We start from the raw sequence: 23,159 nt of genomic DNA, 5'->3' as shown, positions 1-23,159 counted from the left end.
TTGAATGTCAGCTAATTTTAGTATTATAAATTTTATGAAAATTAAATTAGCCATCAAAAAATTTTTAGAATTTTTTTTTATTGAAAAAATCATTAAAGAAAAATAAAAAAAAATTTTCATTTGCAAAAAAACTTAAAAATATTTTTAAAAAATTTTGATTATTTTTGAAAAATAATTAAAAAATTAAAAACGTTGGCCATAAAAAAATTTTTAGAATTTTTTATTGAAAAAATCATTACAGAAAAATAAAAAAAATTATATTACTAAAGTTAGCCGACGTTTTTAATTTTTTGATTTTTTTTTAATAATTAAATTAGAAAAAAAAAATATTTTAAAAAAATTACACTTATAGCTTTTCAAATTTTTTACATGTGAAATTTTTTTCAATAAAAAATTTATAAAAATTTTGAAATGTCGGCTAACTTAATTTCCATAAAAAATTTAATTTTCAAAAAAACTTGAAAAACTATAAGTGCAATTTTAAAAAAAAATTTGAAAGTTCTAATTTAATTGAAAAATAATAAAAAAAATTAAAAGCGTCTGCTAACTTAACTATTATTTAATTTCCATGACTAAGTGATAAAAACTAAAAATTGATTGACATTGTTAGAATATTATCAGCAATAGTGATATCACAGTGATGAAGTTTAGCACGTGGTCTCTTTAGTAAGTTGAGTAAATTTAAAGGCAGTAGTGTCTATGAGTGTAGTGCCTAAGAGTAGAGTTGTAGGTAGTAGGCGTCGTCGTGGCCACGGCGTTGGTAGATGTCCGCGGTTAGCTGGATGTTATCATCATCAGAGCGCGTGCGTATTTAAAGACGTATGCAAGGTAGATAGCGACGGCGCAGCAGAGAATATCACTACCATCAACAACGTTAACGGCGGCGGGGACGACGAAGCTAGGCTATAGCGAAGGCCGAAGATCGCCGAGCGCACGGTGCTACGTGGAGTCTCAGGCTGGTCTGGCTAACACAGTGTTCTAAAAGTCTTTACCCCACACGAATCAGAAACATTAACTACGACGGGAAACCGTCGTAAGCCGCGTTATCGGAGCACCGGGGGCTCCATAGTAACCAACCTCATACAGAACTACCTAGAGTTTTTGTGTAAACAATTATTCCTCGGGGAAGGGGCCTATCTCCCAAGTACGTCGACGTGCTAGCTAATCTATCAATTAAACTAACACCACTAATTTCATTTTTACCCGACACACATTTTATATTGAGTAACTTCGACATAACAGTAAGGAGAAAACCCGAGTTTTTACATCACCATGTACGGGGTAGTTTAGAAGATAGGGTTGCTTCGTTGGTGGTAGTGGTAGTGCTGGTGTTGGTGCTCCTCCTGTAATAGTTTTGTGTTTTATTTATCAATTATGCCAAGTTAATCTCTAAAAAACTTTAGTTTCAAATAAAATAAATAAATGTTTTTTGATGGTTCTATTACATAAAATGTGGTGCGCACGAGGTTGAGCTTGAGCTGCATCAGTGTTCTTTATTGGTAATAGTTGTGCAAGTGCTTCGACAGAGTAGTAAGTGTCGTAGGTATAGGAGTAGAATCATCGCCAGGTTTTTTATTCCGTCTAAAATTCTAACTCAGAACCTGGAAAATATTGTAATTTAATTTTTATTAATTATTAAATAGCTGAAAAAAAATTAAAAAAAATACATTTAAACAAAAATACCATCTAATAATGTATTTATAATTTTATTGCCGCTCAAAAATTATCAATCATTATTTATTACGTAACGAGGTGAGCGCACAATAATAAATAAATATTATAAAAAAAAAAAACACCATGCATCGGAGTGTTAAAGCTTACTGCTTCGATTTTTTTCGAAGCACACTTGGTCTGGTGTAACAGCTAGTAATTAATACAAGGAAAAGTGTAAAAGTATTTCCTTAAAAAAAATAAAATTTAAAAGTTTATAAGACCAGGAGTTTTCCGGGTTAACGTGGGTCTTGATGAGCGTACGATCGATCGGTAGCTCGCGTGCTCGTAGTTGAGGACACTGACGACGCCCGGGTTTTGTTCTTCAAGCTTCAAGAAAAGCTTAAATTTTAAAAAGCAAAAATAGAAAAATTAAAAACATTAAATAAGGTTGAATATTAAGACTTAAAGTCCAAGGCAAAGTTTATGGGGGACTTTGGAGGCGCAAGCCTTTTTTCAAATACTCCGACGACAGGGTGCAGACAAACGAGCACGTCGTCAACAGTAACGCTGCTAAGCAACCAAGTAGGAGCTATGCAAGACGATCTTTTGATAGAGAAGCAGAGTAGCGCTAAAGCAGCGCCTCTTTCACCAGGGCTGGATCCACCCGGTGATAAATCCAAGGATGTTTCTGAGGCTGAAAGCATCGCCATCGCTCCGTCTTCGACCTCGTCTATGGACAAGGAGATTTCTGGGAATTCTTCAAGCTTGCAAGGATTCACAGAGCCAGTTAGAGTTCCTAGCTTGTGGGCGAACACATCTGATGACTCTGGGCTTCATTCGCTCCCGGTTAATGGTTCAATAGCGACTTTTCAAAACTTCCCGGCTGGTGGACCAGGATTGTTTGCTGGGTCGGGATCTAGGCGAGCTATTACAGCGAGTCATAATTTTCCTCAGCATGGGAATGTAAGCGTTCCGGGAAGACATGGGCTGCAAGTTGGTAATCAGCAGCAGCAACAACAGCAGCAGCAGCAGCAGCAACAGCAACAGCAACAACAGGCTCAACAGGCTCAGCAGACGGGACAACAACCACCTACCTCTCATCCAGGTGTCTATCTTCATGGGAAAGGATACGCTGCTTGGTCAGGTGGTCCTCAAGGGCCTCAACAATGGGGTGGAGGACCACAAGCTACCGCCAGCTCAGCATTGTCACCCTGGAGTCGCGGTAGATCCGTGCCAAATCTCCCACCACTGCATTCATCCTTGCATGCCGCAGCGGCGGTCGCTGCGGCTGCTGGCTTGCAAGGCAGAAAACCTAGTCCGACATTTCCGGGGCATTCGGGCCCAAATCAATCTCATCCTTCGAATATCAGCCCGGTTAAGTTTCGCAGGAGCACTTCTTATCCGGGAAAGGGGAATCTTTATCCACCTCAGCCAGCACCGACTTTTGAAGTTACTACTGCTGAAGAAAGAGATTTGCTGCAGTTACCTTATCAGCAGGTTAGTTGGAGAATTTTGTTTGGTTATTTGGGTAATTATTATTAAGGAACTCTGTTATTGGCTCTAATGGTAGGTTCAGTGGATGTTATAAATAAGAAATAAATAAATATTTACAAATCGGGTCAACGATTTTTATTTTCATTTTTTTTAACGAAATTTCTACTTTGAAAAATACAAAAAATGAACAATTTAAAAAAAAAAGTTGGTTACAATTTTAACTAATTTTCTAAAAAATTTATAAATTTTTTAAAAAATTGTGATATTCAGTTTTTTTTTAATTGTTTGTTTTTTTATGTACTTTTCAAAAAAAAAAATACATCAAAAAAAGATAAAATAGAAATTTTATCCAAAAAAATGAGAGCCAAAATTTTTTACAACTTTTGAAAGCAAAAAAACTATTGAAATCTTTATTTTTTTCTTTCACGACATTTTTTATCATAAATGCGCTGTAAAAATTTTTTCGGTGAATATTTACAAGTGGGGTCAAACACTTTTATTTTCATTTTTTTTAATTATAAGAATTTTATCGATTTTAACAAATTTTATAAATTTTTTAGAAAATTGTGATAATCATTTTTTTTAATTGTTCGTTTCTTTATATACTTTTAAAAAAATATATATATCTAAAATATAAAGAAAAGATAAAATAGAAATTTTATCCAAAAACATGAGCAAAAATTTTTTCCAAATTTTGAAGGCAAAAAAGCTATCGAAATCTTTATTTTTTTCTTTCACATTTTTTATCATAAATGCGCCGTAACAATTTTTTCGGTGAATATTTACAAGTGGGATCAACCACTTTAATTTTCATTTTTTTGAATTTTAAGAATTTTAACAAATTTAAAAAAAAATTTATGTTTTTTAGAAAATTGTGATATTCAATTTTTTTTTTTAATTGTTCGTTTTTATATCTACTTTTCAAAAAAAATATACCAAAAAAAGATAAAATAGAAATTTTTTCCAAAAACATGAGAGCAATAATTTTTTCCAACTTTTAAAGGCAAAAAAACTTGAAATCTTTATTTTTTTTTTTTACGGTATTTTTTATCATAAATGCGCCGTAAAAACAAGTAGGATAAAAAAAAATTTTTAAATGTTAATTTTTCACCTAATCATAGCTCAAAATGTGATTGACCCCCTTGTAAATAATTACCCTTATTTTTATTTTTAATTTTCAACTTGATTTTAGATTTACAGTACCAAAAGTTTCGTTGTGTTTTTGATCTGTTACGAAATATCACACTATAAGTTCATACGTGGTGTGTTATGCAACGACACTTATAAGTACACATTTAATTTTAGAGTTGTCGTTAGTCGAGTTTTTTCAACTGCTTCATGATATTTTTGTTGTTTCATTTTTTATACTATTTGTAAGAGTATTTTTGGATTTATTAACTTTTTTTCAAGCAAAAAGTTTGAAAACTATTTTTAAATTTTTGGAAAAATTTTAAAAACTTCTCTTAAATTATTGACTAAATTATTTACTAGGCAGTAAATAATTTTGATAAAACAAAATACAGAGTTTATTTTACAAAAAACATTATTGTACGTTGATTCGTCGTCGAATTGTGACCTAATTTCTTCAACTAGCTTCTCTCTTCTCGGTCGATGTGTCTAGCATAAGTAAGCTTAGCTATTTTAACCGCAGAACAAAAATAAGTGGTGCATACCATTCGAACGAAATGGCGAGAGTTTCGTTTTAATCATCATTTTCTTTATTTTTATTATTTTATTTATTTTTTCCCTTGGCATTTTCTTCGGGAATTTTTATCTTACCGCAGAGACCTTTTTAACCGTCTTTTATTAGCTGAACCGAGCTAGGTGTAAATATTGATTATATCCTGAAGCATTGTCAATCCATGAAAAAAAATAAAAATATATTAAGTGTGTTCAGTCGCAGCATACATTGTTAACGTCAAACAATCAACCCAATTTATAAAATTCCTTTTTTTTTTCATCCACTTACTTTTGTAATTTTTTAATTAACTGCAGTATAAGTTATTTTTTTTTTTTAGTTTTGATCAGTGAATATGTAAACGGGTTAAAACAAAAATTTATAAATCGATACCAGGCAAGTACTCAAAAAACTTATAAGCGCTTTTTTTTCAACTGTATTATATGCGCTGACTATTGAATCAATTGGAGCCTGGAAATAAATGAAAAGTTAATAATTAAAAACATAATAATAAAAAAATTAGTAATTTGTTTGTTTAGAAATAAAAACTATATTATCTCTGGCCGTAAAAAAATAAATTTTTTTTGAGTATTCATTTATTTTTTTTTTTTTTTTTTTATTAATTAAAGTTAATTATAAATAAAATAATTTAAAGAAAGTTTTTTTAAATCTCAATTTTTTGACAAAATATTTTTTTTTAATTGTTTATTGTAAAATGTGGAATGCAAAAAAATTTATTTGAATAAATTTTATTTAAAATTTTTGGTGAAAATTTCATTTAAAATTGTTAGTAAAAATTTTATTTACAATTTTTAGTAAAAATTTTATCTAAAATTTTTGGTAAAAATTTTATTTAAAATTTTTGGTAAAAATTTAATTTTTTTTTAAAACTGAAAATTAAAAAATTTATTTTGAATTTAAAAAAAATTTGAAATAATTAAAACTATGAATTATACACTTATAAAAGGATTTGTTTATTTTCAATAAGCTTTATTAACCGTTAACAAATATTTATTTAAAATCAAAAGCAAAAATAGCAATTTTCTTTTGACACTTTTTATAACTCTATAGCTGGAATACATGAAAATAATTAAATTCACTAAATAAATTTACGTTTTTAATATTTAAAAATATAAAAAATAATTATGAGTTGTCATAGAATTCGGTATGTTACAATAAACGTTATTATAATGTTATATAATTATTGCAAATAATTTTTAAAAATGATTTCTGTTTATAAGCAATCTTCATATCATATGACATTGCAGGCGAAACAAATTCACTCAACAAAATATTTATTAACTGTTAATAAATATTTGTTAACTATTAATAAATACTTATTAACTATTAATAAATGTACTTTCCTACCAAATAAATATTTATTGAATGTTAAAAAATATTTATTAAAATTTAATAATTGTCTTCAAATAAATTAAATTATTAATAGTTAATAAATCCTTCTACCAGTCTACAGGAGAAAAATCGATCGTTTATTTGGGTTATAATTGATATAATAGTTTGCCGAAAAATATTAAAAATGAAAAAAGAATTCATATATTTAAAAAAAAATTTGAAAGAGTGCTTAAAAATTTATTCATATAAAATAAAATTCTAAAAAAGGAGATAATTTTATATTTCAATCAAATTATAAATTTTAAATTATAAAAAAAATAGCATATTGCTAATTATGGATAAAATATATTATTATTTAAACCATTAAATCATAACTTTGCATAAATATTTAGTTTTACAAAATTAAACTGGATAATATCAATTTTATTTTAAATAAATTACAATACTATATAATTAACGAAGAAATTTAAATAGAATTACTAAATCCATTGAATTAATTTTTAATAACTAAAAGTGGAACAATAACATAAAAGTTAAAAGAGTAAATCGAAGTCATATGTACATATATTCGTTTTTCACCTTGAGTGTGTATATCAGTACACATGTATTGCTGTACAGTTGGCAATCATCGTAACATAGTCGTGGCGCGATATGAGTATTTGTTGTTTACTATGATAAATGTTATTTTATTTTTCAGTCGGTACTGAGATTATTACATTCCTGTAATATTTGTAAATATCTCTCCAATAATTGTTAATATATGCAATAGTAAGAGTGTAACTCGAAAAATCTAGGATTATTCTATGCGAAAAAGCAAAGTATTGATCTTTGAAGCTGGTCCAAAAATAGTTTAGAACGAAAATAGGCCGACGCTGCAGTCTAATGCATTCTGCAGTGCGGTTAATGTCGTTTGAGCTTCAATAAAATCATGTATTGTTCTTCAATGTAATTTAAAGATTCGAACAAAGGAAATTTTTTTCTGCTAAATCTATTGTAGGAAAAAAAAATTTATTTTATATAAATTTATCAATAAATCAATCAAAAATTAGCTGATTGAATTTTAATTTTGAATTGTATGTAATTCTATAAATATAAAAGTCAATTTTATAGTCAACTTAGTATGGCATAGTAAAGTCTGTAAAGTAATAGAGTTTCTTGCGACAGTATAGTAAGATCATATTATCATATGTACAGTAAAAAAGTTGGCTTACAAGATCATGCATCGTTAGATCTAACTATGTATACAAGATTTTCTTTATAAACTTATAACAGCGTGAAATTATAACTGATGAACTGAAAATCTTTAATTTTGAATAAGTTGCTGCGATTATCATTATTTGCAGTCGTATTTTATTAAAAAGTATTTTTGTAATTTGTTCTTTAATGAAACTTCAACTCAGAGCTGTCAAGTTAAAAGGTCTAATTCTATCAAAATATTCATTTTTAATATTAAAATGTCGATAATTGAATTTTGATTCAATTTTAATCGAGCTACATATTTTAGAAAAATTATATAGATATTTTTCTTAAACAAAACTCACAAATTATTGATTATATTTGTCTAAATTATAAAAAATTTTATTTTTATGAAGTTAATTTAAAATTTTGGACTTCCAATATTTAAATTATAATTTTTTTGACATAAATTTTACTTTTAGATCCTCTGTGAAGCATTCAAGATTTTTTTCGACTTCAAAATGTTTCTCTATAGAATAAAATGGAATATATTGCAGTTGTCAGGAAGTTTTTAATTCTGAGCTGTAATATTTATTGATAAAAATTATATTAACACAAAAAAATTATTAAAGGGAATACAATTTAGATGAATTAAACAATACTTGTATTTTTCCTTCCTCTTCTTAGTTTTTATTTCATTGGTTTTTATTGAAGATGAAATTTTTACAAAGAATAATTATAAAAATAGACAATTAACAAATTGAATCTAAAATAAAATTATTGAAAGATTTTAACAGTTAAATTTAAATTAATGAACTATTTTTTTGACTTAAGATTGTCAAAATTTAAAGATTATTGCAAAGCAAGTAAAAATCGGTTAATTTATTTCAGGCGTGATATTTTTCTCTACATTTTCTATCAGCACTAGTGGATTTTTTGAATTATTGAAGTTATTAGCATAACAAAGCAATGCGGGGAACGATCGAGATGTGCGCAGGCTCTTGATCTATTCGCGCGGGAAAATAAATTTAAATTTAAGCCTCTAAACGCTGTGGAAGTATAATTCATAATTAAACATGTGTTATCTATTATCTATTATTTTCAACGAATCGTACAATATATAATTGACTAACCAACGAAGCTGTAAAGTTTATTGAGAAAATTTAATTCATTGCAATTACATATGTAAAATAAAAATTTGGCGCGTAAGCAATTTGATATTGTTTAATTTTTTATTAGAATATTTTTCGTCAAATTTTATTTTATTTCATTTAAAAATTAAGGTAGTTCTTTCCCAACCTATAGTTTATGCTACTGCTGTCTTCGTCACGCGCTAGTGTTGCCTCTCTTACGGGCTATTGCTCACTTACTTCCACGCATGACTTTATTTGTTTACTTTACTAGTTTATCAATGATTTCTCAAAAACTATGTGGTAGGGAATTCCAGAATTTTGTAGGGCACCGCGACCGGTGTTACTGCTACACCGATTTCGGTGTTGAATTTAACACCGGAATTTTTAACACCGTACACCACATGGACTTATACCGGTTTTTTTTTTACAGTGTATGATAAAATCGGATTTTTTTGTGAACTTTAGTGTCATTGCAAAAGTCTTGAATTTGTGCCTTTTCAAGGTTTCATATCATTCTCACCAATAGTCAATTTATTATGATAAGTATTCAGGCTGCATTCGAAAATTCTTTATCGCTAGATACATAATAAAGAAATTACCTTGTATCTTGAGAACTATTGACATTTTTAAAGATATAAGCTCATCCTGACATTACACTCATCGAGATCTTTCATTTGAGTACCCACATCAATTTTTCATATATTTATATATATTATATTTATGTATATATGAAAAATATATCAAAATGCATGTGGGTACTCAAATGAAAGCTCTTAATGAGTGTAACATCGAGATGAGCTTATACCTTAAAAAATGTCAATAATTAAGAACTGACATTGCTATCTTGTCAACTAATGATATTTTTAAAGATATTAGTTCATCCCGATGTTACACTCATCAATACCTTTCATTTGAGTACCCACATCAATTTTTCATATATTTTATATATATATATATATATATATATATATATATATATATATATATATATATATATATATATATATATATATATATATATATTAAGGTGTGTGCCAAAAAAAGACGATATTTTTTTTTCACTCTTAGCCCAAAATATGATAGGATATGTCTAAACAAAAATTCTGTCAAAAGGCCATCTCTTAATTTCAATTTTAAGAGCTCCTTCATCGAACTTTAAGTTTTCCCATATAAATAACATGGAAAGTACGGTCTTAAACAGTATTTTTACCCTGCAAGCTGTGAAGAAAATTTTTTTGATAAAATGAATGATTGGACCTTTTTAAGCATTAAATTTCTGAGAAAAATTTCAGTGAGTCATAAATCAATCGTCATTATTTAAGTTTTTACGGATCTTTGAAATTTGAATTTTTTGAAAATTTTACGTTTTTTGCATTTAACAGCCAAACTATTGGAGATAGAAAAAAAAATTAAATGGCAATTTTGTAGTTCGTTTGATGCTCTATAACAAAGTTTTTAACAATTTTTTTGTATAATCAATAACAAAAAAGCTACAGACCTACAAAGTTTTGTTTTTATTATTTTTCACTTTTTTCAATTGAACTATCGATGATATAGAACAAAAAATTTAGTATAAATTTTTTAGTATATCAAATTTGCAAGTTCGATGAAGGAGCTCTTAAAATTGAAATTAAGAGATGGCCTTTTGACAGAATTTTTGTTTAGACATATCCTATCATATTTTGGGCTAAGAGTGAAAAAAAAAAAATATCGTCTTTTTTTGGCACACCCTAATATATATATATATATATATATTTATGTATATATATATATCAAAATGCATGTGGGTACTCAAATGAAAGCTCTTAATGAGTGTAACATCGAGATGAGCTTATATCTTAAAAAATGTCAATAATTAAGAACTGACATTGCTATCTTGTCAACTAATGATATTTTTAAAGATATTAGTTCATCCCGATGTTACACTCATCAAGACCTTTCATTTGAGTACCCACATCAATTTTTCATATATTTTATATATTTATATATTATATATATATGTATATATGAAAAATATATCAAAAATGCATGTGTATACTCAAATGAAAGCTCTTGATGAGTGTAACATCAAGATGAGCTTATATCTTAAGAAACGTCAATAGATAAGAAAGTACAGTGCAATTTAACAAAAGTCATTATTTAATGAAGCAAAATTTTATTTATTTACCCTTCTCAAGTTACGGCAGTCACATAGTGATGCAAGGTTGCTAGTTTTTATTTACTCACGTAATTATTGTGAAAAATACTTTCAAGTTCATTCAAAATTTACAATTTTGTTTACACTTATAGTCTAGGCTTCTGGAAATTTTCGTATGTTATTTTTTCTCTACAAGTCTACAAATAAACAAATGAGACTTTAATCTAAAAGTTTGAACATTAAAGTAGATATTTATCTTTATTTTTACGTTTTTTCTCTGCTTACTGCTTGTTTTGTACCAATCTCTCTTCGTCATACTTTTTCTTGCTTTACTGATTTATTATCTTAGCGGCTGAACTGACGAACTTCGTTCTCCTGCATTTGGAAAAGTAATTCGTATAAGTTACCTTTTCGCCTTTTATTGATAAACATCGAAATATAAAATACTAATAATTCTGTACAATAAATATGTGTATCAAGAAAGTTTGTTCAGAAAATTTTGTTTTCTCTCTATTTCCATTTCAAAATTAAATTAAAATCAACTTATATGAAAGAAAATATATATGTGTAACTTTAATATTCTTTTTTAAACTACTCTGACGTTTGGGTAAATATTTCGGCTTAATTAAAGATAAATAAGTTGGGTTAAAATTTTTAGCAATATTAATTGATATTATTTACAATAAACAGAAAGTTAGATTTATATGAAACATTTTAAGTATATTAATTCAATTATTATACAGCAATAAAATTTAGACGACGATAACTAAAATGAAAAATAGATTTTCTTTTTTATAATCTGCAAAATTTCTGAAAAAAACTAAATTAAACGTTGAACTGTATTTTATTATTTATAGTAATAGATGGTAATTGATTGTTGTATTCGATTTCTAGTTTAATGTATAGCTAATGGATAAATTATTGGAATTATTACACTGTTAAAAATTTCGATTGTAATTTTAAAAGAAATGTATTGGAAGCTAATAGGCAAAACATTTATTTAAAATTACAATCGGGTATAGTAATATTACAAAACATATATAGCTCTGTGAGGTTACTAATTTTACAAAACGGTTTTGTAATTTTACAAATATTTTGAGATTAGCTAAGTTAGTAAAATTACAATACTTTCCTTGAATTTTACTTGAATTGAAATAATAAAAAAGGAAGATTTGATTTAATATTTGTTGTCATTTTATTTTTATCAAGCCCTGACTAGATTTTGAATCTCACGTAGACCTAATTATTACAACTTAGATTATATAAAATGAAAGTAATATTTACCCTAACTAAGAATCGAACGCGAGCCGCGCGCTTGCAAGACCAATACCTAACACCCTACGCCGTACGACCAATAGGTGGTTCAACATCTTATTATTTTTATAAGCTAATCCTAAATGGTGATTGAGCATTACGGCTTATTATTTATTAATTACATTATTTGTGTTATATGATGCTGTTTATTGATGGAAAATAACTAACTTTTACTTTATTTATAATTCATTGAATATTATAAAAATTAAAGTCTAACATATACTCATTCAAATATATTGATTTCGAAATGATCGTTTGAGCATAATATTAAAATTTATAAAAGATAAATGATGCCTCGAATTTATTATTGCAAATAAACAACCATAGACTAAAAATTAGTAAAAATAAATATGGACATTGTTGTTTTTTAATACATCAGTCTCATTTTTGTAAAACTGAAAAGTATTGTTTTTAAAATTTGAAAACAGTGAAGTAGAACTGCAATTCGTGTAATATAAATAAAATTTTCTGGTAACATTACATTGCACTGTGTCACTTTAAAATGAAAATTATAAAAATAAAAAAAAGCTTTTTAAATTTTTTATGAGATTATTGTAATATAAATTACAATATTTTTTTGTGATTTAAATACAATTTTGCCGAATCAGATCACAAATAATGTTTGCAAAATTAAAAAGCTTTTTCTTAAAAATTGACGAACGGTTCTGTAATATTACAATGCGTGTTAGGTTTATACAAGAAGATTGTAAAATTACAATACATCTTAGTAGATTTCCTGACAGGTGTTCGAAAATTACATGAATTGTATTTTATTTTGCATTGCTATACACTGATTTGTAATTTTACATATCATTTGTTTTGTAATATGATTGTAATTTTACAAAAATTTTTAACAGTGATAGAGTATTATCAAAATATTTTTGATTTATCAATTATTTATTTTCATAAAAAAATATAAAAATCAGTAAGTAATAAATTAAATTTATTTTTGCAAAATTATTTTAATCCAAATTCATTTTAAAAATCTATTTATCTAAACTAAAGTTATTTTTTTGTTTAATTTCGTAACGTACTGCAAAAAAAAAATTTTCTTTGCTTGAAAATAATTTATTCTTTTTCAATAAATACTTCATGAATTTTTACTTACGTTTAAAAAATGACATAAATAGCAACTTTATTAATTAAACAGTTGGATGAATTAATTAAACAAAATAAATGGATGAAAAATTACTTATTGCAATGACCGTTAGGAATTTTGTGTTCTACAATATGAGACCAATGAAATTTTTTGTAATTTCGATGTATTTTGGGTAATTTAAAAAAAATTTGAAATTTGGCGGATTTTTTTCAAATATTTTCTTTCGAATTTTTGAAAAACTTTTTTTTTAAATACTATTTCATGCTTACGTAATAGTTAGAAATTATTTCCATTCTTAGTACCTTGTTGGTGTGTTATTTAATTTGAATAATTCTATTAAATTTTTTTCTATGCTCTGTTTTATCGATAAATTTTTTAATTTTCTTAATTAAAAAAAAAATTAAAATACATTAAAAATACTTTTCAAACCATCCCGTACAAAAAACTTTTGGTTCATGATGAATTTCCGAATGAACCAGATTGTGAAACAAATATGAATTTCATAATGAATTTCTTCGTGAATTCCAGCTGAATTTCATAATGTTTGTCTCTAATTCATCATGAAATTCAGCTGGAATTCGTTCTGAAATTCATGATGAATTTCAAAATATTATTTTGCAAATTGTGTTCTTTTATTCCAAAAAATATATCCAAATAAAAGTTAGAGAATCGTAAATGTTAAGTCAGTGTAAATAAAACTCCAAATTCTGCTATAATTGACTCTGAATATTTTTTTACAGATTAAAAAAATCAAGTTTAACATACGATTTCTTTAAAATTCATCGTGAAATTCAGCTGGAATTCGTTCTGAAATTCATGATGAATTTCGAAATATTATTTTGTAATTGTGTTCTTTTACTCCAAAAAATATATCAAAATAAAAGTTAGAGAATCGTAAATTTGCACTTAAAAATTTATTCAATAAAAGCTGTCAAATATCGACTTTTGAGACAGTGTGAATTAAAAAAGATTTTTTACTACTGTCAACTCTAATCATTTATTTTACTAGTTAAAAATCATAAGTTTTCTAAGTAATTCGTTCCAAGTTCAGCATGAACTTCAACTGAAATTCATCATGAAATTCATCGTGAAATTCATATTTGTGTCACAATCTGAAGTTCATCCGGAAATTCATTATGAACCAAAATTTTTTTAACTTCCCGCTAAGAAAATCTCAGATTTTCAAAAATCGGGAAGTTATTGGTTTTACCCCGTTTTACAAAAATCGAGTTTTCATCAGATCTCGACGTTTGAATCCCCGTGAGGGTGTCACTATGTCTGTGTGTGTGTGTGTGTGTGTGTGTGTGTGTGTGTGTGTGTGTGTGTGTGTGTGTGTGTGTGTGTATGTAAGTATGTAAACCTCTCATAACTATTGAATGGCTCCACCGATTCGATCGCGGTTGGCACCATTCGAAATGGCTTATCCAAACTTAGATTTTGGATACAATTTGTTCGATTCGGACCGATAGATTTCGAAAAATCTAAAAAAAACTGAAAAAAAAAAATTTTTTCAAGTGGTTTTTTTTGGAATAACTTTCGAACGGCTTTATAGATCAACTCCAAAAACTAATCAGTTCTTAACCTTGAAAAACCACGTCGATCGCCGCTAATCCGGTCAAAATCGGTTAATTCGTTCGAGAGATATCGTGCAGGAAAGAAAACCCAAAAAAGTGTTTTTTCAGAATTACTCCGAAATTTCTAGTTTGAACAATATAAACTTAAAAATTTTTCATAAGACTTACAAAACTACGTTGAATGCCGCCAACCGCGTGAAAATCGATTTATTCATTCAAAAGTTATTGCGGTTTGAAAACTCAAAAAATAGTATTTTATCAACCTTCTATCATACTTTTGAGCTTGAAAAGCTCAAAAGCATAGAAAAGTTATCTTTTTGAGCTCGAAGAGCTTAAAACAACGTATAAATTGTATTTTTGAGCTCTTCGAGCTCAAAAACGTCGTAAATGCAATTTTAAGCGCCCAGGTATGGAATTAGCGGGAAGTTGCAAGGATGGCCTTCAGGGTCAACCGTTTTCCTAATTTTTTGTACGAGAATTGACTGCGAACATTTTTTACAGATTAAAAAAATTAAGTTTCATATACGATTTGTTTCAAATTCATCATGAAATTTAGCTGGAATTCACGATGAAATTCATCATGAACTTCGTCTGAAATTCACGATGAAGTTCATTATGAAATTCATATTTGTTTCACAATCTGAAGTTCATCCGGAAATTCATCATAAATCAAATTTTTTTTTGTACGTTATTCATATATATGAATAGTAGGTTTCGGTCCTTTTCGATTCGGATAAATTGTGTCAGAAGTCTTCTTTGAAGTAAAATTACATTCTTACTACATTGAATTGCCGTAAAGAGTAAAATCGAACTAGCTGCTGAGCTTTCTTCATTTTTTATTATCCAAAGCGTCAAAAAATTTTTATTCTGAAAATTCTGCCTCTAATTTTCCCTAGAATCAGCATTAAAACAAAATCCATTTATAAACTTTTATAACAATGAATATAATATTTTACTAAGATACTTAAATTTTATCCATGTTTTTACAAATTCACCGACATGTTGTCGAAAAGAAGGAACTTTAAACAAAATTAGGATAAAAATTCAATTTCTGTAACTTAAAAATTATTTTTATTGTATTTAGTAAATGCAAAAATAAAATTTCCCGTTCTAGTTTTGTAAGTTCTCTGTTTTAACTAGTACTTTCGTCGGCAGTATTTCAATTAATGTAAAATACTTAAGGGAATGGAAAAGCTCGGAAGAAAGAGACATAGAGAAAGAGAAAGAGAGAGAACAGCACTTGCCCAGGCTATATGAAAGAAAAGCGTTTTTCCTCGGTAGCAGCAGCAATAGCATAAGTAGGTCACCCCGTTTGTGTTATAGCATGAGGGGGTTGGCTTTAGTAGTGGGAAGAGGGCAACACAAAGACTGGTTACACCAGAGAGGGGATGCCGTACGCGAATGGCGGCGTTATGGACTTGGGAGTAGGGTTGACGGGGAATGAAAACGGGTGAAGAAAATCCCAACAGGGTGAGGGGTAGTAAAAGTCTCGCTACAGGTTTTCTCTTGTTTTGTTAGTTATGCCACGTAGCAAAGTCTGTCCCATTAAATATTGCCGCAAGCATCAACAGAGAATGTGCAGTATGTTATTGTATAATATAAATATACACTAAAAATGTCATCGAATCAATAGTCAGGCGATACGAACGCGAGCTTGATCGCAGGCGTCACCAATTTGATTCATGCATTTCACTCAACTATTTTCCTTCATTCAGTTTCTCCGCTAATTTCTTGTCCATTGTTTTGTAATTTATTCGTAATTTACGATGGAATTCTCATATATATTATTAAGAGAATAAGAAAAATTTTGTGTCCAGGATAGTCATATGATAAAATCGGTTTTTTTAGTAAAATTTAATGTCATTGTAAAGGTCTTGACTTGAATTTGTGCCTTTTCAAGGTTTCATATCATTCTCACCGATAGGCTGCATTGAAAAATACTCGATTTCTAGATACATAATTAAGAAATGACCCTGTATCTTGTGAACTATTGAGATTTTTAAAGATATAAGCTCACCCCGACATTACACTCATCGAGACCTCTCATTTGAGTACCCACATAAATTTTTCATATATTTATATATATGTATATATGAAAAATATATCAAAATGCATGTGGGTACTCAAATGAAAGCTCTTAATGATTGTAATATCTAGATGAGCTTATTATTGTTAAAAATATCATTATTTTAGAAGATACAATGCAATTTCTTAATTATTGACATTTTTAAAGATATAAGCCCATTCCGATGTTTCACTCATCGAGACCTTTCATTTGAGTACCTACATGGCAATTTTTATATATTTTATATATAGGGTATTTGTTAAATATATAAAATATATGAAAAATTGATGTTGGTACTCAAATGAAAGGTCTCGATGAGTGTAATGTCGGGGTGAGCTTATATCTTTAAAAATGTCAAAAGTTCACAAGATACAGGGTCATCTCTTAATTATTGACATTTTTAAAGATACAAGCCCATTCCGATGTTACACTCATCGAGATCTTTCATTTAAGTACCCACATGGCAATTTTTATATATTATATATATATGGTATTTGTGAAATATATAAATATATAAAATATATGAAAAATTGATGTGGGTACTCAAATGAAAGGTCTCGATGAGTGTAATGTCGGGGTGAGCTTATATCTTTAAAAATGTCAATAGTTCACAAGATACAGGGTCATCTCTTAATTATTGACATTTTTAAAGATACAAGCCCATTCCGATGTTACACCCATCGAGACCTTTCATTTAAGTACCCACATGGCAATTTTTATATATTATATATATATGGTATTTGTGAACTATATAAATATATAAAATATATGAAAAATTGATGTGGGTACTCAAATAAAAGGTCTCGATGAGTGTAACATCGGGATGAGCTTATATCTTTAAAAATGTCAATAGTTCACAAAATACAAGGTCATTTCTTAACGATGTATTCAGAGATAGAGCATTTTCGAATGGAGCCTAAATTAAATACCTATCATCACAAAGTAACTATTGGTAAGAATGATATGAAACCTTGAAAAGGCACAACTTTTGGTCAAGATCGTTCTAACGATACCAAATTTAACCAGAAAAACCCATTTTATCACATAAATACACTGGTCAAAAAATTTTACTTATTCTTTTAATAATATAGATAATTATTTATTGTCCACAAAGTTGGCAAGTTCATTTAAATTAATCAGTAATAATAATAATAATACTATTCAAATAGCTATTTTTAGTCTTAACATCACTTCATAAAAACAAAATGAAGAACGTTTGAAGATAATGATGTTGACAATCTTTTCAGCGCTTTCGTCATATGTTTACTGATTGACCTGATTAATTTTTTTACCTTGAGCTTAAAATCTGCTAAATATTGAGTTAAATATTCTTGGATGTATTATAATAATTTATAAATTTACATTCAGACCTTGAAAAATTTTGATAACTAATGTAATGTAAGTATAGTTCATGATATAAAAACATTGAAAACTTTGGAGGGTTACAGAGTTTAAAAATGTATGCATAAAATATATTCAAATTTTCATACTAGTACTAGTACTAGTACCAGTAGTAGTTAGTATTCGTAGTAGCTGATCGTGTCGTTGGTAAGTAGGTAGTAAATGCAACGTCACTAATCGATACCAGTGACCTCAAGCAGAATAAACACAAGTCGTTTAGAACTGCTGCTACTGCGGCCTGCGGCACTGCCAGACCTACGCAGCCACATCTAACCTCTAGGCGCACGCGATTCACTATCGACATTTTTTTGAATATCACAATATTTACCGTTATTTATTTTTATTTATAGAATCGAAAAAATATATACTAAAAACAGAAACTGACCTAGATATAACTCTTCCGACATTTTAATATATTTTTAAATTTATGACCAAAAATAAATTTAGTAAGGGTCTTCTATAAATATAAACTCACCTGTACAAACTAAAAACGGATTTATGTCGCTTAAAACATTTTACTTTTATGAGTTTTACACTTTTGCTTTGTTAACAGCGCGTTGGATGAAAAAAACTGTAAAATGTTTGACTTCATAGATCGTCGCTTTCATTTATTTTCATAAAAACCTTCTGCAAATTGCTGTTAAAACTTTCGAAATAGGGTAGAAGTATCGTTTGTGGCTGGCCAGTGTATCTTTTTTGACTACTTTATTGCACGACTCATGATGCGAAGCATCAGAGAGTGCTTTACACTGAGAGACAATTTTATTCACAGCGAATAAAAACGCGTATTTGGATTTTTTTTACTTTAGTACTACTTGTCAATAAATATTAATTACATATAAATATAATTTGTTTTGCAGTGAATAAAATTTTATTAGTATTTAATAAAATTTTATTAGATACTAATATGTGTTTATTAAAACCACCGCCAGTCTCGCTTTAACGGCAGCCATCTTTAATCCTGAAGTCAAGGCGTAAAATTCGGAGTTATTGTTTATTAATAATGAATAAAAATTAAAAAAGTTTGGAAAATCTAAAAGTGCAAGCCTCATACACGGAAACAAAATTGTATGAAAAATTACAATGAAAACATCGTAATTTTTAGTGTAGGACATTGCAGTGCCGGACCAGAACTCAAACATCGTAATTTATACGATGCAACATCGTAAATTTCTATCACTCAAATTAAAAAGAAGTTAAGGTCACCGAAATAGTATATTGTGCCACAAGGGACGAAAGTACTACATTCTGTCCCGCGTGTGTGATTGCCACCCGAGCCGAAGGCGAGGGTGGCAAACACGCGGGTGAGGATGTAGTACTTTCGTCCCGTGTCACACATACTATTTTTTCTCCTGCCAAGCCGAAAGTTCGCGAATCTTTTAATGCAATAGCATCGTAGGTAATCATGGAAGGGGTCCAGGGGCGAAGCCCCGGTGGGGTCCAGGGGCAAAGCCCCGTGAGGTGGGGGCGGAGCCCCCAGTCAAGAAAAAATACAATTTAAAATTATTATTTAAGTAAAGATATTAAAAAAAATAATTAGTGTTATGAAAATAACAAAATAATTTTTATTATAACTTTAAATAATCATTTTGATAAATATTAATAGTAATTATAAGCATTCATTTAATAATAATTATGGATAATCTTAATAATAATATTAGATGATAATTTTAATATAAGAATAATTTTAGTGACTTAATTTAAAATTATCATAACTAATAATTTAAAATTATTATTTAAGTAAAGATATTAAAAAAATTAATTTTGTGTTATAACTTCAAATATTCATATTGATAAATATTAATAGTAATTATAAGTATTCATTTCATAATAATTATGGATAATCTTAATAATAATATTAGATGATAATTTTAATATAAGAATAATTCTAGTGACTTGGTGATTTAACATATTTTATGTAAATCAACCTTTTTTTGGTACAATATGATAATTTTTGAAATTTTCAAACTATAACATTATCACTAAATTATCACTAAACATTATCATAAATCACATTATCACTAAATTACATTATTTTTATTATAATTATAGTATATTGCACTAATGACGCAACATGAAGTGCTGACGGAAAAAGTATGTGTTAAAGAGAAGAACGTACAATGCGTGAGAGCCGATGTAGGCACTATTGCGCGTGCGCGTTCATTTATTCCGAGGATAGAAACTGCTGTTTTATTCCGGGTGCAAGCGGAAGGTATTTGAACTTTCGGCTTAGGCAGGAGAAAAAAATAATTCTGTATCATCCAGGAATCGAACCCGGTGTCCTCTCCGCCTCAAGTCCAAGGTTTATCCCCTCACGCTATCGGAGGGAATATCTAAAGCTTCTGTTCAGTCACATAATAAGACCCTCGATACAGTAGTTGGTCATCTTTCGGTGGTGGCGTCGCAAACTACTAGACTCTGTCTCTCTTTTATTAAAACATATAGTATGCGTCCTTATTCACTTGCTCTTACGGAAAAAAAATTTACTAAATAACGTCGTAATTTTCAATAATTCAAATTGTATTCTGTAGACGGCAGCAACGTAAAAATCGAGATACTGAAAGTCTACTCCTGGATTACGATGTTACTATAGTAATTTTTCATAGGATTTTTTTTCCGTGTAACGCTCATTCATTTTTTAAGAAAAAATAAATTGTGCAACTGATAAAAAAAAAAGAAAATTATAATTAAGTAATTTCTGAAAGGCTGACAATGGCCTGGTTGGCTTGGTGCTCGCTTTTCGAAAGAGTGGGACCCGGGTTCGATCCCAGTACGCACCAATATTTGTCAGTGATTATCATTAAAAATATGTGCGTTACGTTACGTTGCCAGCCTCTGGAAGTGGCAGAGATAGCCGGGCGGTACACGCCTGACTTGGGCGATCACACATTTAAGCAATAACTTGAATGGGTGACCACTTTAGTCAGCGTTGGCTAGCGCGAGGGATCTCTGCACACTAGGAGAGGGGCCTAATGCTCCAGTGGTCGATAAAGAAGAGTTTCTTATCAATCACTGTAGACTTAGCCCAGCTCCGACTGTACTATCATAGGTTTTCTCTGTGGTTTCCCTATGATTCTGTTCTAACAGCCTGAGAAGGTGAGGCTCAGGGTAAATACGGTACAGAAAGCACAAGTCGGTCCACAGCCGCAAAAATTAAAAGTAGAAATGAAGTGTCGGGTGGGACTTGCTGAGGTCCAATATGAGAAATAGAAAAAGCGTAGAGCTAGGAGAAAAAGAGGAATCAGCCTTGTAAAAACCGAGAGGTGTACAAGTAAAGCATAATAATATATAATTAAGTAATTTCTTACAGTATTTTTTTTTTTTTTTTAATATCAGCGCCCTTTTTTCTTGTTATATGCGCACGCAGTCTAAAAAAATCAAGCTTTATCAAGTGGCGCCATAGTTTTCACGTGACAAATAAGAAAAATTCGTTTGTCTTTGTACGGTTATATCGTAATAAATTTTAATAAAAATTCAATTTAAAAAAAAAATACGTAAACTAGGCTACTGATATGAAATACGGACCCAGTTCATCGCATTCGTAAACTAATAAAAAAGATCCGGTCTTGAAATATCAATTTATTCGGGAGTAATCATTGGTACATCCAAAAATCGGCTTCGCCTCGGGCATCATGGCGCACAGTGCAGGAATCTCAAACTTTCTGCCCTTGTAGTGTAATATACTATTTATAGGTGTAAAACAGTTGATTAGAATAAATAAAATTATTTAACATTTATTTTGTGTTAAGATTGACACTTTAAAAGTGTAAGATTTTTTGCACCCTCTTGTGGCGATATTTTAACATAATCTTTGTGTTAAAAAGGGGTTACACAAAGTTTGTGTCAAAATTTCAACACAAATTCCGTGTCACCCGTTTTTAATACACAAACTGTGTTGATTTTACACAATATTTTTTACTGTGTGGGAAATAAGTTTTTCCAAGTTTTCAACGCAAATCCAACAATAATTTTGAACTTATCGTTTTTAATAGCTGTTAAAATCATTTTCAAAGTTTAAAAGTACATTATACGAAAAAATTTTGTTTATAAATTAACAATTCAAAATTTAATCTCTATGGTCGTTGTTAACAGTCTATTTTTATTTACAAAATCTGGTTTTAAGCTACAATAGAAATTAAATTAATTACAGGTACACATTTGTAAGAAATTATGACAAAAAATACGAAATACCGGTGTAGAAAAATTAAAATAATACAAACGCAGATGAAATATGGTGTTGATAAATTGATTCAAGTGTTGTAAAGCTTTCTCATTTGACTAAACTATGAGGTGAATAACTAGTCGTGTTTTCTAATGTATAACTATCTCACTTTGAAATTAAACTTTAACAAAACTTGTGTTTGTTAGAATTTTTATCAACAAATATTTTTAAAAAATAATTGATGGGAGTTTCAAAATATTGATTCTTACGGAAAATATTTATAAAAGACATATGGACAAATTTAAATGTAAATAAAAAATTGTTAATAAATATTTTTGGCAAAAATGGATATAAATTAGTCTATATAATTCCATAAATATTTTTAACTTCTCGCTAAGAAAATCGAAGATTTTCAAAAATCGGGAAGTTATTGTTTTCACTCCGTTTTGCAAAAATCGAGTTTTCATCAGATCTCGACGTTTGAAGGTCACAGGAAGCTTCCCTGACTATCCCCGTGAGGTTGTCACGGTGTCTGTATGTGTGTGTGTGTGTGTGTGTGTGTGTGAAAGTATGTGAACCGCTTATAACTTTTGAACGGCTTGACCGATCTCATCGTGGTTGGTGCCATTCGAAAGGACTTGACCAAACTTAGATTTTAAAAACTATTTGAACCGATTCAGATCTATAGATTTTGAGAAATCGTAAAAAAACTGAAAAAAAAATTTTTTTCAAATGTGGTTTTTTTGGAATAACTTTTAAACGGCTTAAAGGTTCAATTCTAAAAACTAATCAGCTTTTAACCTCAAAAAACCACGTCGATCGCCACCAGTCCGGTCGAAATCGGTTGATTCGTTCGAGAGATATCGTGAACGAAAGAAAACTGAAAAAAGTGTTTTTTCGGAATAACTCCGAAATTCCTA

The 23,159-nt window shown here is 28.9% G+C and overlaps 1 protein-coding gene across 2 annotated transcripts in view; it reads left to right on the top strand.

The window, feature by feature from the left end:
• The first annotated feature begins 1,739 nt into the window (after positions 1 to 1,739).
• The window catches only part of LOC123271995 (cytoplasmic polyadenylation element-binding protein 2), a 132,236-nt gene continuing 110,816 nt past the window's right edge, over positions 1,740 to 23,159 (top strand). Inside the window, exon 1 of one of the 2 annotated variants that reach the window (XM_044738562.1) lies at positions 1,740 to 3,150. In XM_044738562.1, coding sequence (XP_044594497.1) covers positions 2,137 to 3,150 — 1,014 coding nt within the window. In that variant the 5' untranslated portion in view covers positions 1,740 to 2,136. The remainder of the gene's footprint in view (positions 3,151 to 23,159) is intronic. The other variant, XM_044738561.1, reaches the window with a different exon arrangement.

The sequence above is a fragment of the Cotesia glomerata genome, linkage group LG9, assembly GCF_020080835.1.
Source record: "Cotesia glomerata isolate CgM1 linkage group LG9, MPM_Cglom_v2.3, whole genome shotgun sequence".
Lineage (NCBI taxonomy): Eukaryota > Metazoa > Arthropoda > Insecta > Hymenoptera > Braconidae > Cotesia > Cotesia glomerata.
The sequence above is the reverse complement of the archived record's forward strand: the minus strand, read 5'-3'. Positions and strand labels throughout refer to the sequence as shown.